Below are 17,908 nucleotides of genomic sequence, written 5' to 3'. Positions count from 1 at the left end.
AACACTTAGCCTCAGTGTTGTCCCTTGTAGAACTCCTGAGGCAGGAGGATGGGGACAAAGCTAGAATGAGTTGGCTCTGCCTGTCATTGGTTCTGGCTCCACCTATTGTTGGGGCTCCCAACATTCCACCCTACCAGTCTCATTGAGAACCAGCCACCACTGCCAGCCAGCATGTGCTACACTGGGGTGGAGAACCTCAGGCTGAGAGATGAATGCGGCCCTCCTGGCATCTCTGTGCAGCCCTTAGGGCTCTCCCCAGGCCATAGCCCTCACTGGCCCTACTCAACACCTTCCTCAAGTGCTTATGCCAGGCTGGAATGTGTCTTTGAATTGTGATAGTGCCTCTTGCTTGCCTGGATTGAGGATGGAATAATGTGTGTGTAGAAATCTCTGATTTATGTGTGGCTAGACTGTAGCCTACTGTGCAAAGGTAAGAGTCACATTCATTGCTCCACCCACTTTTGCCTCTGGCCTCGCCCACCACTGGCCTGTGCCCCCTGGAAGCTTCCTCATAAGAGAGTGCAGCCTTCGGGCTGAAAGAGACTCTCTACCCTGGCATACAGGATTCCCTGGTTAAACTCTGACCCAACTTCTTATTGTGCAACATCGTGAGCTGTTGACCAGAAAAGTGGACTATTGCACTTTCTTTCCAGTTCTGCTCAATTGGTGTATATGCGGAACAGCTTGCACTGCCTTATTTAGAACACATTCATCCGTAACTGAGCATGTGATTGTTGTTGATTATCTCACTATAGTGGAGTCTTAGGATGAGGCCTGGGTGATGCCACCCCAGTTTCAGTGATCATGAGTAGAGGGACGTATAGCCATGGGAGAAGGTGAGCTACAGTAGAAACCGGCAAAGCTATCTATGACTTGTTCCTCACTCCCACTCCTCCCATGGCCAGGTTCCTCATTGCTCATATGCTTTGATGTTGTTTAATGTCAGATCGGTACACAATAAGACCACATATCTATGAGTGCTGATTTGGTGTGCATTACCAACACCTGGGTGGGTGATCTGGGAGGAGTTGATCTGAACCAATGTTGCCCACCTAGATACTTGGTACAACACCAGCACATGTTGCAGAGATGGGGGGAGGGGTTGTGGTGCTCTACAGAATGTCTGTCTCTGTCACCAGGAAACCACTCTGTCTTGGAGTTGGCTGTGAGGGCTTGCACCTGGTGTCAGGCCGAGGAGAAAGTAAACTAGGGTTGCTGCTAGTGTACCATCCACTATGCTGCCCAAAAGCTTCTCTGACTGAGCTGGCAGAGGCCTTCTCAGCTGTAGTATTGGAGGAGCCCAGAATGATAGTGATTTCAATGTCCATGCTGAGGCTGCTAGTAGTGTTCTGGCTTGGGACTTCATGGCCTCCATTACGTCCATGGGCATTCTCAAGTTGTCACCGGCCCAGCTCATAGGGCAGGGCACACTCTTGACTTGGTTTTTGCTCCAGATGGAGAAAGGGTTGGTCTGGAAATAAGGGGTGCGGATGTCACCCCATTGTCATGGTCAGACAACTTCCTGGTGAAGTTTAGACTTATGGCTCTGATCCTCCCCTGCAGGGGTGGTGAACAGATTAAGATGGTCAGCCCCTGGAGACTAATGGAACCCACAGGGTTCCTAAATGCCCTGGGAGAGTTCCCAGTAGATAGACCAGGTGACCCTGTTGAAGCCCTTGTCACACTGTGGAACAGCAAGGCATGTTGGTCTCTTAACATGGTTGCCCCTGAGCACCCTCTCCAGCATTGTGGAGCCTGGTTTGCACCTTGGTACACCAATGAACTAAGGGCAATGAAACAGGCTGGACGATGGCTAGAACGCAAGTGATGAAAGATGTGCTGCGAGGCTGATGAGGCATAAGTAAAACATCACAACTGTGCCTACTGTGTGGCGGTGAGGGCGGCAAAGAAGGCCCACTTCTCTGCCACCATTGCATCTTCAAGTAGCTGTTTAGTGGAGCTTTTTCTGTATTGTCAGGGGTCTGTTGACATGAACTCTAGGAAATGGCGTTTTAGACCCGTCAGAGGCCTACTGTGAATTGTTTGTGAGGCACTTTGAGGGTAAAGTTGCTCACCTCTGTAGCAATCTTGATGCCCCATCTACATCTCCCGTAGTCCCCAGTGAGGTGTCCAGTGCAACATCTGCTGCAACTTCTTTGGATCGGTTTTAGTTCATGCAGCCTGATGACATGGACAAGGTGCTTGTGACAATGCGGCCAGCAATGTGTCCTCTTGATTCTTGCCCTTCTTGGCTTCTTAAAGCTTGCTGAGGGGGTTTGACCAAGTGGATCCAGGGTGTAGTTGTTGCGGGGGGGAGTGGTTCCAGTCACCCTGAAAGAGGCGGTGATCCAACCGCTCCTGAAAAAGCCCACCCTAGACCCATTGGTTTGTGACAAATACTGCCGGGTTGCAAATACCCCCTTTTTAGGGAGGTGATAAAGAGGTTTGTGACACAGCAATTGCAAGTACTCTTGGATGAAACAGATTATCTTGACCCATTCCAATCTGGGTTCAGGCCTGGTTATGGGACTGAACCAGCCTTGCAGACTGCAACCAAAAAGGACAGAAACCCAACCTAAACAACCTCTGAAAAACTCAAATGGGCTCGGTAATGTATCTATTAAAACAACTAAAATATTAAGTGTAATTTTAATGTATAATTAGCAATCATAAAACATTGTTAAAAATCATCATATATATGGAAACAAAATATTCTTAATACATTCCTTGCTTTCAAATCATATACTAGATCTTTCCCAAATGCATTTCAACCTGTAAAAGTCTTCTTCAATGGGTGCTTTAGATTTTTGATAGCTGGATATTCCTTTGCCATTTTAGATCTTGTAAATAATAGATCTGACCTGCACCATATATTGTACAGATGTGTGTCTTGCTCAGTCTTTTAATTTTAACTGAAAAATGAATAGTGAAAATCCTTGATGATACAGGCTTCTCAATTTCAATAGAATTGCTTCTTTTATCAGCCAGCTGAATCCTTGGTCACCCTAATGGATGACCTTTATCGGGAGAAGTACATGGGAAGTGTGACCCTGTTATTATTACTTGATCTCTTGGCAGCTTTTGATGCTATTGATCATGGTATCCTTCTGAGCCGACTTAGTGAGATGGGTATCAGAGGCACTGTTTTACAGTGGTTCTGATCCTATCTCCAGGGTCATTTTCAGAGAATAGCATTGAGTAATTGTCTTTCGGCCCCCTGGCAGTTGTGCTGTGGTACCACAGAGTACCATTTTGTCCCCAATGCTGTTTAACATCTATATGAAGCTCTTGGGAGTGGTCCTCAGAAGATTTGGGGCAAGGTGTCAGCAGTATGCTGATGATACCCAGCTCTATTTCTCTGTTACATCTGAATTGGGAGAGGCTGTGAAAGCCCTGTACCAATGCCTGGAATTGGTGGTGGACCGGATGAGTCTGAATCCTAGCAAGATGGAGACACTGTGGATTGGTGGTTCCCGAGTTCAGATAATTGATGAGTTGCCTGCTTTGGATGGGGTTGTACTCCCTCTGAAAGAGCAGGTTTGTAGCATTGGAGGTGCTCCTGGAGCCATGTTTGTTACTAGGGGTTTGGGTTGGTAAGACAGCTGCGGCAATTTCTGGACCAGGATAGCCTGATCATTGTTGTCCATGCACTGGTAACTTCCATGCTGGATTACTGTAATTCTCTATGTGGGGCTGCCCTTGAGGTTGGTCTGGAAGCTGCAGCTGATGCAAAATGCAATGGCGCAACTGCTCACTGGGGCAGGGTATTGCCAACATGTCACCCTGCTGCTGAAAGAATTGCACTGTCTGTCCATTAGCTACCTGGCTAAGTTCAAGTTTCTGGTTTTGGTGTACAAAACCCTATACAGATTGGGACTAGGATACCTGAAAGATCATCTTACTCCTTATATATCCATAATCATTACCCTCTGCAGGGGAGGGCCTTCTGAAGATACCATTTTATCAGGAAGTCCATTCTGCACAACATAGGAAGCGGACCTTTAGTACAGTGGCACCTACCCTTTGGAATTTCCTCTCCTTAAATATTAGACAGGCATCATCTCTGTTATCTTTTCGTTACCCATTGAAAACCTTCCTCTTTCAACAAGCCTTTTAAATAGAGACCTTATCCCAGTCTACGTCTGTGTTGGAATTGGTTTTTAAGATGTTTTTAAAGCTTTCTAAAAAAGATGTTTTTAAAGATGTTTTGTTTTAATATGTGATTAAAGATGTTTTAATATATTTTAAAGCCTGTTTTTATGATGTTTTACAGTGTTTTTAGTGTTTTTGTTTGCTGCCCTGGGCTCCTTCTGGGAGGAAGGGCAGGATATAAATTTATTAAAAAAATAAAAACATAGTGGGAAAGAGTGCAACCACATAAGCTGTGCACTTGTTCAGTTTGCTTTCCAGGTGCTAATGGCTGATGAGCAACTTTTAGGTCCCTCCTTATATTTCTTTATCTTGAGATTAGGCTTGGAGTGGGCAACCCTTCTAATCTGAGGCAAAAGGACTGCCTTAGAACTGATTGTGGTAAGCTGATCTGAGAGCCCTTGTTTGGCTAAAGGACAGGGTATAAATGATGTAAAAATAATACATAGTGCTCTCACTTTTATAAGTAGGGTAGCCCCCCTCAGTCAAGCTAGATGGGCCAATGGTCTGACTCAGGATAAACCAGCTTCACATGTTCAACACATCCCTGTTAAGTGCAAAGGATTTTGACATCAGTGGAAGCTGCTTCATTAGGGCAAATGGGACACTGCCCCACCAACCTCATTCTGCCCTCAGCCAGACCCCACTTGCCTGCCTTTTCACTTACAAATAGTCGAGGGGATGACACTATCAGCTTCCTCCTCCAGTGTTGCCCTTTGTCCAGTTCAGAGCGGGAATCACGAGTCGGAGACAAGGGTGCAAGGAACTCTTTCTTTATTAATGTGATGGATACATCAAAGGCTGAGCGCCTCATAGAAAAGACCCTATGCTAACTCACTGCAAGTCCCTAACCACCCTCTAGACATGCTCTGCAACGTGTGATGAAAGTTGACTCAATGCCCCATTCACAGCGTGGCAGTCTTAAATAGGAGAGGTCTTGGAGTGTAACCTCTCACTCCTTCGCACACACTCCCTTTGCCCTGTCTGCTTCTCCCTACGTCGTGAGCATGGTGAAGGGGGGTGAGTCTCCACGGGCTCATCTGACAGAACAGTGTCCTTATCTGCAGGTGGGGAAGCAGAGGGCTGGGAAGCGTTGGGCGTCTCTGGGATACTGCTTGGCACAGGAGGAGTTACTGCTCTTTTGGAATCCTCCCCTAACGGCTCCGTGGGGGTGCTTGATGGCTGAGCGCTGTCCTATTGAGGGGCAGGGCCATCTGTGGGAACTGACGGGGCGGCTAGCTTGCTCTCTTCCTCAAGGTCTGGGTTAGACTCAACAACAGCTGGATCGTCCATGCCCGCTGATGGCTGAGACGCCTGCAACTCATGCCTTCCCCCTCCTTGATCCTCAGGAGAGAGGCTGGGCTCAACACCCCTGGGCTCAACACCCTTGGAGATCTCAGCAGGGAGAAGGATGGGGACAAAACTAGAATTAGTTGGCTCTGCCTCTCATTGGTTGTGGCTGCAGCTACTGTTAGTCCCCCTGCCTTCTGCCCCACCAGTTGGACATTCGTCTTTCAAAAACAGACGTTTGCAAAGGAAACTCTGTTTCATTGAAGTTCCTGTGAAAAAGCATTGTGATGGACATCTTGTAGCCCTTTTGTAATTACCTTTTGAAATCCCCCAGTGTCCAAATTTGATTCTCAAAGTGGAATGTGACTTAAATGATTTGCATGCAAGGTGTAAGTGATTCATAGTTTTAATATTGTTGGATCAAAGCAATGCTAATAACGAGTTAGCTTTGGACTGATCTACACAAATAGATTGTGGTCATTAAAAAAGGCCCCAAATCACATTTTGAAGAAGCTGGTTAACAGTGTATGAAAGAATTGGACTGAGAGAAAAATAGCAGCCTTCAACAAAAGAGAGTTCCATATAAAGATACACAAATGCATTAACTAAAAAGAAATTAATGATGAGAACAAATGTTAAAGTGAGGTATCTTATAAGCAGCCTGCTATGAAATAAAAGGTTACCCCCAAGAGAAAATTAGGTTTTTTGTTTTTGAAGGAACATGAAAAACGTCAATGGGGGTGGGGAGTTGAAAAAGCTACTTGCAAAGTATCAGGTGTTTTGATTTTTCTTTTGGATTTCCTTGATTCTCTCAATATTCTCATTTGATGAGACTCCTTTTAAGGTTACACAATAGTGTGTTTTATGAGATGTTCCACATAATAAAATAATTGTGTGATTAAAAATGCATTAGTAAAGGGAGGGATGGAAACAGCAAAAAGCAATTCAGAGGGTGTCAGGGGAACTTGCATGGAAGCATTGATTTGTTCAATTTTTTTTTAAATCGCACACCCCAGAGTGAGAACAAAGGAGAAAAGCAATTAAGTTAACAAAAAGAGAGTCACAAAATTTGAGGCCACTGAGTCTAGTTTTTGCAGTTATCTTTAATGGAACAAAGAGTGTTGCAATGAGATTACATTCAACAGCAAATACTTTTCTAACATAAATACTGAAGTTGGAATCATCCCACTTTTGGACGCTAGGAATCTACAGATGGTAGCCTCTGGCTTTTGTTCAGCCATCAGAAACTTCCAATCAAGCCCCCAGCAATCCAAGGATATTTTGCACTTCAAATGCTTTCTAATTTCACTAATATTCCCTTCTTGGGCAAGGTTCTTGAGTGCATGGTTGCAGGCCAGAACTAGGCTCTCTTGGATGAGACCAATGATCCATTTCAATCAGGGTTTAGACCTGGTTTTGGCATGGAAACTGCCTTGGATACCCTGTATGATGATCTATATCAAGAGAGAGATAGGGTGAGTCTGTCCCTACTAATCCACCTTGATCTCTCAGTGACTTTTGGTACCATCTACCATGGTATTCTTCAGGAGTGGCTGTCCAAGTTTGGGGTGGATGGCACTGCTTTGTAAAGGTTCCAGTCCAACTTGGTCGCTCTCAGAGGGTAGTATTGGTTTTGACCTATAAAGCCTTATATGGCTCAGTACCCCAATACCTCAAGGACTGCCTCTTCCCATATGAACCTACCTGGACCCTGCATTCTGTCTATTCCATCTATCTATTTTTAGGTACCAGGCAAAAACAGTTCTCTTCTCCCAGGCATTTGGCTCCTAATTTTGGAGGGCTTTTCAAGATCTCTTGATGTTGTAGTCTCTTTTAGGGGGTTGGTTGTTCCACTGCTGTAACATCTATGTGTTTTTTAACTTTTTATTTTGTTTAAGCTTTTATACTGGTTTTAGCCTTTTAATTGATTGTAGGTTGTGTTGGGTTCACTTTGGTGAAGAAAAGCGACTAACAAATTTAATAAATAAATACATAAATAAAATAATTTTGAAACAGAGATGAAGGCACAGAGTTCTTTAATCCCACATCTCCCCACCCTTTGTTAAAGTAAATTGCTAGGTCTAATGCCAAATGAGAAGATGGGATGGGATAGCATATCATGTAGCTATTCTCCATACCAGTTACATTCTGGCCCTTGGCCACCAAGGAGATGTTGCACTTGACATAGAAAGCTAGTAAATTATTCTTCATATAGTGCCATCAGGTTGCATGCCGCTTTACAAGAGAGCGGGTCCCTGCCCCCAAAGAGGTTATAATTTAAAATTTGGAAGAGTCCCCATATCTGCACTGTACATTTAAAGCAGTATCATACCACTTTAAAGGTCATGGCTTCCCCCAAAGTATCCTGGCAATGGTAGTTTGTTAAGGGAGTTGTTAGGACACCCCCTATTCCCCTCACAGAGCTACAATTCCTTGAATTCACTGAGAAAAGGGATTGATTGTTAACCTATGTAATGAAATCAGAATTATTCATATGTTTAAAACTGTTTTGAAAGTGTGTTCAGGTAAGAAAGTGTTAATAGCATGTTAGAAGATACAGATGAGGTTTGACTGACAGATGAGAGAGGGTGTGTGAGTGAGAATTCTGAGGAGAGTTTTGAAGATAAAAACAGTTGAGGTCTGACAGTTGGAGTAAGAAAGGATTAGGGATCAGGAAAATAACATCTAGTTAGAAGGGCTGTGGTTTTGGGGGATGATTTCATTGGGATTAGTGGGGTAGGATAGGTAGGAAGGATAGGGACAATAACAACTTATTCATTTATTATCATATTTAACATCTTGTAGATAATAAAATTTATTTGTTTGATTCAAGATCCCACATGTCACCTTGGTCAAGCGTGCTACCAAACTAAAGTCCTATTCAGTACCTATACATATACCAGTTTAACAGACAAATTACACCAGTGGTCACCTTTTGGGGAAAAGGCGGTGGGGCTGAAGCAAGGCTAAACAGGGAAAGTTTGTGCAATAGTTTCAATAGCATGTGCTTGGGCTGGTTTGCACGTATAGTTGCAATACGGCATGGGAACATTCTAAACATTACCTATCAGGCATGGGACTCCATTACACAGTAGTTGCAACCTACACCACACATCTAATGTGGTAATCTATTCCGCTTTTTTCACACACTGCTGCAAACATGTTTTTTTTTTAAGTGTAGGGGTATTTATGGTGGATAGTGAAAGTTATGCCCATGTTGGAAAAAGGGTGGAATTCCCACACATCAGTCATCATGTGCAATGATCCTACACCTATGTAAAAAATTACTCACAAGTACATTGTGTCTGCACTACCTCATATACAGGTGCATCCCTTTATGGGCATGTGATGATCCAAATGGTGAATCTGTGCAGCATCCTGCACTGACATTTAGTAATTTGTGACATCACTCTTTGTGTATAAGTTTTGAGAACTAGAGAACAGGAACTTGTTGACCACCTGTCCTTTTTTTGGAACAGCCTCCTTAGATGTAGAATGTACAGTTTGAAGGTTACATGATCCTCTTCAGCTGTTTTCTTGGAGGATTAAAGTCGTTACTTAATATGTCTGTATTGAGGCCTCAAGAGCCCTCTTTCACCACCTTTAAACAGGTTCTATTACATATATCTGGCCTACTTTGGCTGCCTAAATAGATTTGGCAGGGTGATGGCCACCTTTCTTTGGAAAAGGGCAGAGGAACTTGCCATTCACAATTTGCATATGCTAATCCATTTAGAAGGTTCTGTCTCATCTGTGCAGAAAAACCTGTGAAAATACAGTTTGTATGTGGAAAGGGTCTGCTCTCCAAATCTACTGAAGTAGGGGTGTCTGTGCATTTGTTCCCCCCCTACATATTCAACAAACTGACTAAATGTTGGAAGATAGGACAGACAAAAGAAAGTATTTCTTCATATAATGCATAGTTAAACTATGGAATTCACTCCAACAGGAGGCAGCGATGGCCACCAGCTTGTATGAATTTAAAAGAGGATTAGACAAATTCATGGAGGATAAGGCTATCAGTGGCTACTAACCATGGTGGCTATGCTCTCCCTCCCCTGTGAGAGGCAGTATTCTTCTGAATATCAGTTACTGGAAACCACAGGAGGGGAGAGCGCTGTTGAGCTCAGGTTCTGCTTGCAGGCTTCCCATGGGCATCTGGTTGGCCACTGTGAGAACAGGATGCTGGACTAGATGGGCCATTGGCCTGATCCAGCAGGCTCTTCTTATGTTCTTATCTGTTGACTGAAAAGGTCTTATTTTATCTTGGTGTGATACTACTAATTCTAGGATGCAGTAGAAATTTGAATGAAACTTGCGTGAGAATGATTAAAAGTTCTTTCAGTCTCAAGACTGTAAAAACCATAAAATTGCAACTGTCAGCAGGGGAAAAAAGTATGCTCCCAGACACCTGGGAACTAGAATTGGAAGAGAGTTTAAAAAACAGGGTGGGACATGGGCCCAGCTGAATTTCAATTTGAGCATTGAATGTCCTTGAGAAATGCATTATAGGCGGGTCCAGGAGTGTTGATGTGCTGGTGGAATTTCTTTAGCCATTTTCAAGTATCATGAGCTGATGAACCAAATCTTAGTTTAAGGCAAGAGTGGTCAGTGAGGATGGGTGCCACAGCACATCTAATCTCCCAGCAGTGGAGTTGCTGCCACTTACTGGGAGGAACAGGGGGAGGTGGTAGGTGGTGCGGAGGTCAGCACTATGTGGCTGCATCAGTGGGAACATAGGAACATAGGAAGTTGCCTTATACTGAGATAGAAAAATGGTCCCTCTAGCTCAGTATGGTCTACTCTGACTGGTAGATGCTCTGCAGGGTTTTGGGCAGGGAACATTCTCAGCCCTATTTGGAGATGCTGAATATTGAACCTGGGACCTTCTGCATGCAAAGCAGATACTCTATCATTGAGCTACGGCCCTTCCCCCCCAGAACTGGAATTGAGTTTTCCTTGGGCGTACCACGGGCCTCATGGGTGGATATGCTGTCCTTCCAATGGAACTCCTTTCCACTGGAGGGAGATTACTTCCGCCTATCCTAACTCCCCTCAGCTGGCATTGGGTGCTGGTTAGGATTGCTCTGTAATAGTTTTAGACAAAAATAGCTTTTATTCATGGAATGATTGAACAGGAAGGCTGTGTACACACAACACTCTATTTGTGAATCTATGGAGACTGAGTAGTTTCTTTTCTATGTAGTCCACACACCATTTAGATCTGCTGCATATTTTTTGCCAATGAAAAGCGCTTCTTGAGAAACTGGTTTCATCCTGAAAATAAAAGTCAGTTGCAGATTGGTTCTGCATTACCCTGCCATGTGCCCATTTGAAAAGAGATGTGGGTAGTCCTGGAAACTGGAGGTGAGGAATGTATCCACATCTGCCCAATGACATGGGCGGTCGTATACTAAGATCATAATCACCACTTCCTCCTTCATTCACCTGGGGCATGTGCAAGGAGGAAAATGTATGGATAACCTAATCAATGGGAGTGTTTTCAAATCTATATCAAATAGCCACACCCACCCTTGTGGATGGCAGGGTCTAGAGCAAATCTAGATTGAAAGCAGCATGTTGAGGATGGGCACAAACAGTTCTGAATTGAGAAAAAAAACTACACTTTTGTGCTACAAACGAGTTAGTGTGTACACAGCCAAGACTAACACATCAAATTATGTTTCATGTTTGTTGACATACAGCTGTCTAATATATAGCAATAAAAATCTTGATGGTACTTTGCTTATGTTAGTAATAATAACAATGTTAATAAAACTATCAATGAAAAATGAACACCCACATTCACTTGAAGTATTTTATCCCATTGTTTAATTTACAAAGAGAATACAAAAGGAAGCAATCCCCCCCCCATCTACTCCAGTCTTGGAAGAGCAGTTTTTTCTAATTGCTCATTTGATATTATAGTGGAAAAGATAAAACTGTTTTCTTCTCCACATCAAATAAAATATTTATTGATAAATATTGCACTGAATAAATTAGGAGGATTTGGGTCCATTTGCATTCCTGGTCTGCCCTTTCTCTAGATTCCCTTTACCTCAAAATGCAATTAGCCTTGCAACCACGTGGAGTGGGTTTTGTGGGATTCTTGTCTAACTCTCCCCTAACACATATCCTTTTTTGTACACATATTTTTGGTTGAATAACTGCATCACAAAATTCAGAGAAGTGTGAAATTTTGAAGGATGGCTGCATTTCAGTTTGTGTATTGTTTCAGGAACTGCAAACTAGACAGGTTTGTATTAAAATGCGAATGGTACCAACTTTCTCTTCTATTCCTACCACCGAAACACAAAGAACAGTGTGCAAGTTCAAGTTGGACAAGTTACTTGCTTTTCAATTGTGAATTTCAAAGGGTAGCTGAATTTCAGTTTTTGTATTGTTTCGGGAAGTGCGAATTTAGGTAGGTTCCCATTAAAATCCAAACCAAAGCGAACCCCCCTCCCTGCATCCCTACTTTATCTAGTGGCAGCAATTGGCTGTCCTTGGTGCTGAATACCCAGCCCTGTCTAATATTTACCTTCTCTCCTTCTGTGACTTTAAATCACATGCAGACAGAGCTGTCTTGAGTTCTGTGCGGCTCTGATCTGCTACATGCATTTGAATTTAGCACAAACGCTCAATGGAGCCAGCCATATCAGAGCAGCAATTTCAACAAAGGGAATTATGTAGAAGGTGATGAAAGTAGAAGCAGCTTCAAGTGCTACCTGAAGCCCTGCAGCCATGTATTCTGGGATTTGGCAACCCCAGCTATTCCATCCCTTGTCTGGAGGCTGAAGTCATGCATATCTTTCCTAAGCAAAATTTCTTATATGTTTGCCTCTTCTCTTCCCCATAAATCTGGTTTGATCAGAAGCACAGACTTTGAGTGCCTCAAGGTGAAACTGCATATATTCTCAAACCCATATTTGCCAGAATAACAGGCATGCAGGGCACAGAGCTTGGGGGAGCATGGGAGAATTGGAGGTTTTTAATCTGTCACACACTTAATTTTTTAACACCCACTCATCTTCCTAGCTAATTTCTACTCACCCCAAGGTTGGTTTTCTTCCAGCCAGGTTTTACTTTACTTTCAGTGTCCTAGCCAGAGTGGAATGGGGCCGGGGATTAGAGCTGGGGGAGGGCCTTTTCAGGGGAGAATCAGCAGGTGGGGGGAGGGTTAAGCATCTTCCTCCACCTGATGATTCTTCCCTGCAAACGTTCCATTGCATTAGCATTATTTATTTAGAAAAGTATTTATATACCGCTAAGTCACACTAGGTGTACAACAATAGATACAATAAAATATGAGAACACATAAAAACAGTAAAAACTGATAATTAAAATGCCTGGCTGATCCAAAAATGCAAACAGTTGCATAGGCCTTTCTACATAAAAGAAGGTCTTCAAGGGATGCTTGAAAATCAAATGCGAGGGTGCCTGTCGAATTTATTTATTTATTTATTTATTAAATTTATATACCGCCCGACTAGCAATAGCTCTCTGGGCGGTGAACATAAAACTCTTCTGCTGGAAGAGTGTTCCACAGCATGGGACCAGCAAGAATAAATGTCTAGGCTCTAGTGGAGGCCAGCTGGGCCTCTGTAACATGGGAAACAACTAGCAGCACTACTCTGGATGAACTCAGTAATACAGCTGGGATATAAGGGCTCAGACAGTCTTTAAGGTACCCTGGACCCAAGTGGTTTAGGACTTTGTATATCAATTTACATTGTGAGACAGACACACCATATTGCCTTGTAACATGTCGCTCACCCTCAGCAATGTCACAAGGCACACATCGATGTTATACTGAGCCAGACCACTGATTCAGGCAGACAGTCACTTTGTCTGGTTAACAGTAGCTCCTGGGCAGACATTTCCCCCTGCATAACTACCACAAATGGATGGAAGGATCTGTCAATTTTGGTTCTCTTGGTTTCTCATTTTTCCAATATTAAATCCAGTTTTTCACATTTTTTGCAGCAATCTGAGGAAATTGATCAGCATTTTTGTGTGAATTTCTCCAAATTTTTGTATTTTTGTATGTTATTTTCACAAATATATTCATGTTTATGCACACTTTTCTCATAATACATGCATTTTTATAAACATTGGTTGGTTGGAGAACTGCACTGCAAGATTGATATAAGCACAATTTTCAAAGGATGTCTGTGTTTCAGTTCCCTCAAGTTCCTCTTCTGAGATCCAAACTGATAGATCAAAATTAGGTCTTTCATTCTTCACTTGATCATCTGCTGAGAGCCCAATCTGGCAACAAAAGCAGTAGTCTAAAGGAGCCAGGATAGAAGATGGCATCTAGTTCAGGAGTGGAACACCCTTTTCAGCCTGAGGGCCACATTTCCTGATGAGCAAACTTCCAGGGGTACAATGCCAGTGGTAGGCTAGGCCAGAGGCAAAAGTGAGTGGAGCAACAGGTGTGACTTTTCACCTAAAATAGTAGGCTATATTCCAGCTACAAAACATTCAGAGGTTTTTACATACATCCATATCCCACTCTAGGGATGGAAAGTTCTGTCAGTTTCAGTTCTCCACATTTCTGCAGCGATTTGCAATTAAAAAAAAAAGATTCTCATGAAAAATTTCCAGCATTTTAGTGTGAATTTCTCCTAACAAATACATTTTTGTAGGCAGTTTTGACCACTGTACACATTTTTGTAAGCCATTTCTTGTCATATAATGCATTTCCGTATGTTCCTTTCACTCATATACATTCATTTTTATACATATACATACTTCCCTCTAACATATACCTTTTTGTAAACATTGCAAAATTTGAGTAAGTGCGATTTTTGAAGGATGGCTCCGTTTCGGTGCTCATACTGTTTTGGAAGGTGTGAATTTGATAGATTCGGCTTGAATTGTGAACTGCACTGAATTTCTGGCCCATCCCTATCATACACACACCTCTCTAACCTCCAGACAAGCAAACAAGAGGCAATATCATAGTTCAAGCACACATTCCAGCCAGGCAAAAGTACTCATAGGGAGCATGGAGCAGGGCTGTTGAGGGGCGTGACCAGGGGTTAAGTGGTGTGACCTGGTGTCAGGGACCAGGAGTCAGATCCTTCTTCACCAGGTGATAGAGACAAGGACTGCGAACCAGCAGGGAAAGGAGAAGCAGGGCTGGCTGCTGGAGCACTGTTTTCAGATGAGTTTGTAGGGACAGTACCCTCCCTGCCTCCTCCCACCAGAGGATGTGGCACTGCCACCCTCTGATTCCAAAGAACCACTGTACAAGACCTGGGGGACCTGTCCTCCCCTGACTCCATCACAGTAGGAGAATACTGGAGAAGGCTGGTCCCCTTTAAGTCAAGCACCAGCTTGCCACAGAGGTGGTGCCTACAATCAGGCTGCACCTGCTGCTGCTGCTGCTACTCTGTAAGGGCTCTGTTTCAGTTTATTCCTTGCCGGAGCATCTTCATAGCTCTGTGTTCCTTAGAGGCCTGTTCTTAGCATGAGCCCTGCCTGAACCTGTCCTGCTTTGCCTTGTCTTACACCCTGGCTGGGCCTTGCCTCTTGTTGCTGTACTGCAGAGCAGGATACCTCAGAAAATGTGTGGCATTGGAAAAGTCCTAAGGGCCCAGCTGAGAGGCCTGGAGGCATGCATCTAGCCCTTGGCCCTGAGGTTCCCCATCCCTCACCTAGGTGACCAGTCAGTTTATAAAGGAGAAGGTGGTATTGTATCCTTTCCCACACTAGGTGGATGGATTAGATTTCATGCTTAGATTTCACAATAAAGATTTCAATGATTTATGTGCCTATTACACAGAGTTGTTTATTTTAGCTGATTAGCCTGCCTGTTGATGACACCAGGTATTTTTTTTTCTGCTGAGTAGTTGATCTGAGACTCAAACATGTTACCCAGATGAAACAACAGCACCACATTTCAAACTGGCCTCCTGCAGGATCTGTGAAATATTGTGTTTGAATGCTTCATCTGGCAGTAAGGATCAACTAATTTATTGCAGGTGGCTTCACTTAGAAGTGTTTGGGTGTCATGCAAAGCTGCCACTTCGGCTTGTTGTGAATGAATGTGTTACCTGTAATATTTCAGAGCAATGGCTGAGGGTCCTGAGGACCAGACAGAAAAGCTTGGAGGGCTACATCCAGGCCCCAGGCTTGAAGTTCCTCCCCCTTGCTCTAGTTGAGGAAGCACCATAGCTTAGTAGTAGCGCATCTGCTTTGTATGTACCAGGTCCCTGGTTCATTCATTCATTCATTCATTCTATTTCTATGCCGCCTTTTGGCCGAAGGCCCTCAAGGCGGCTCACAAAAAAATAAAATAAACACAAATACAAAATACACATCAGAAAAGAATACAGTGCACAGAAATTCAAACAACAAAACATTAACATTGTTTAAAAAACAAGGTTCTTTACAGGCCTGGAGATAATCTGTCCTTAAGATGTAGCACTGCCACTCCAGGAATTTTAGTCCTCAAACATTGAGCAGCTGTTGTAAAGGATTTGCTCACTAACACCATCTGATTCTTGCCCGAAATCATCGTCCGTAGACTTGAAGTAGAACTTGTAGTTGGGCCGGTTGAGGAGCGCCTTGAAGTCGCCCAGTGTCACCCGCTCAGCCGGGATGAGCAGCTTCACCAGGTACGGCTTCTCCTGGTGGTCCAGATGGTAGATGATCTTGGTCTCCACCACCGCCGTTGCCGCCGCTGCTCTTCGCGGAGGGCGCCGCCGGCCGAGCCCGGGCCTTGCTGTCTGTAGCTCGGACGTCATGGCTGTCCTCGTTAGAAAAGCCCAGCAGCTGTTTTTCTTTTTCTGCTAAGTGAGACTCGAGGAAGGAATAGGATGTTGGTCGAGAACTACCCTCCCAGTTGGCTCAGGGTCAATCCCCAGCATCTCCAGGTAGGAGCTGGGAAAGAGTTCTGGTCTGAAACCCTGGAGAGTTACTGCCAGTCAGTGTAGACAATACTGAGCTAGATGGACTAATGGTCTGACTCAGCAAAAGGCAGCTTCCTATGTTCCTGTAGTCCATGAAAACATTTGCAATCATAAACCTGTTTGGCTTTAAAGGGCCACAAGGCACTCTATTGGTTTTGTACTCTTGATCGCTGCACCTCATACCTCCAGCATTTAAATGTGGACAGCAGTAAACTCTCCAAGGGGGTTTGTAGCACTTACATGCTGTCAAGCCAGTAAAGAGTGATCACAGATTTCTAAAAGAAAGGCATCATGCAGCATGCAATTTATGCAGCAGACAAAGCCAATGTGATACTGTGGTTAGAGCATTTGACTAGGACTTGGGAGACCCGGGTCAAGTCCTACTCAGCCATGAAGCTTGCTGGGTTACCTTAGGCCAGTCACAGTCTCTCACCTGGACCTACCTCACAGGGTTGTTGGGAGGATAAAATGGAGAGGGATGGCAACCATGTACACCATTTTCAGCTCCTTGGAGTCAAGGTGGAATATGTGTAGTAGTAGTAAATATAAATTTGCATCTCCTCTATGGAGTTCCCTCTGTTCCATGTCATCCCATGGACAGAGAGAGAGAGAGAGACCCCTTTGTATCGCTTTTTTTCATGCACCATAACATTTATGGCAAACTGTGTTTATATTGCAGAGTTCCTATGATAAGGATGCGCTTCTGAACATCCTGAGTATTCTTACGGACCTTCTTTCTGTTGGTAAGTGTAAGTTATGTAGTGTCATGCCAATTTTGTTTCTTTGTCAATTAATAAGAAAAGAAATCGGATCTGAAAATTGGAAAAGAAGGAAAATTTCAGTAATCTTATGGGTGGGGTACAGGTTTTTTTTGTTACTCATTCTTCTTTCAGGGTGTCTGGTGGGCTTCATGAGTATCTGTTCATTCTTCAAATCATCTCACCAGGTAGATGTGGGCTGGGGAGAGACATAATATGTGAAGCAGCTCTGAGTTGTTCAAGGTCTATGTGTTGTTGGACTTGAGGGTTTGCTTGTGTGTGTCAGGAAATGCCTTCTTAATTGTTCCTTTCATTTGCTTTCATCTAGGGACAAACAGGAGGGTTCAATACATAATTAGCAAACGGGGCAGTGAAGCACTTCTGCAGGCTCTGGAGAACGCAGGGCAAACTCCCATGCCAGACTATGAAATCCTCTTGCCCCTGTTTCGCCTGCTGGTTAAGGTTGGCCAAAAAGGTATGGATGCTGAGCCGTGTGCACCAGTTAGGGATGGGTGAGAATTTCACTGAATTCGAATATAGCACTGAATTTTCTTTTTGTCTGAAATTTCTTTATTAAACTATACATGCAAATTAGAATGGACTTTATTTATTTCTTTATTACCTCCCATGCACGTCTCAATAAATAATCTGTAGTTGTGGGCTATTTTTCCTTTTTAAAGGAAATATTTTGTTTTCTTTTTTTTATCATTAATTTTATTCAAATTTTCAAACACAAAACAAAACAAAACAAAAAAGAAACAGATTAAACAATAAAATAAAATGTTGACT

At 43.5% G+C, this 17,908-nt stretch overlaps 1 protein-coding gene across 6 annotated transcripts in view; it reads left to right on the top strand.

Moving 5' to 3' along the window:
* AGBL1 (AGBL carboxypeptidase 1) overlaps positions 1-17,908 on the top strand; it is a 574,659-nt gene that overhangs the window by 13,343 nt on the left and 543,408 nt on the right. For all 6 annotated transcript variants that reach the window (XM_061595218.1, XM_061595214.1, XM_061595217.1 and 3 more), the window contains exons 2-3: positions 17,041-17,104; positions 17,448-17,594. In XM_061595218.1, the coding sequence (XP_061451202.1) occupies positions 17,041-17,104; positions 17,448-17,594 (211 nt within the window). The remainder of the gene's footprint in view (positions 1-17,040; positions 17,105-17,447; positions 17,595-17,908) is intronic.

Source organism: Rhineura floridana, chromosome 14 (genome assembly GCF_030035675.1).
Source record: "Rhineura floridana isolate rRhiFlo1 chromosome 14, rRhiFlo1.hap2, whole genome shotgun sequence".
NCBI classification, from domain to species: Eukaryota; Metazoa; Chordata; class Lepidosauria; order Squamata; family Rhineuridae; genus Rhineura; species Rhineura floridana.
Note: the sequence above shows the minus strand (reverse complement) of the source record. Positions and strands in the feature narration are given on the sequence as shown.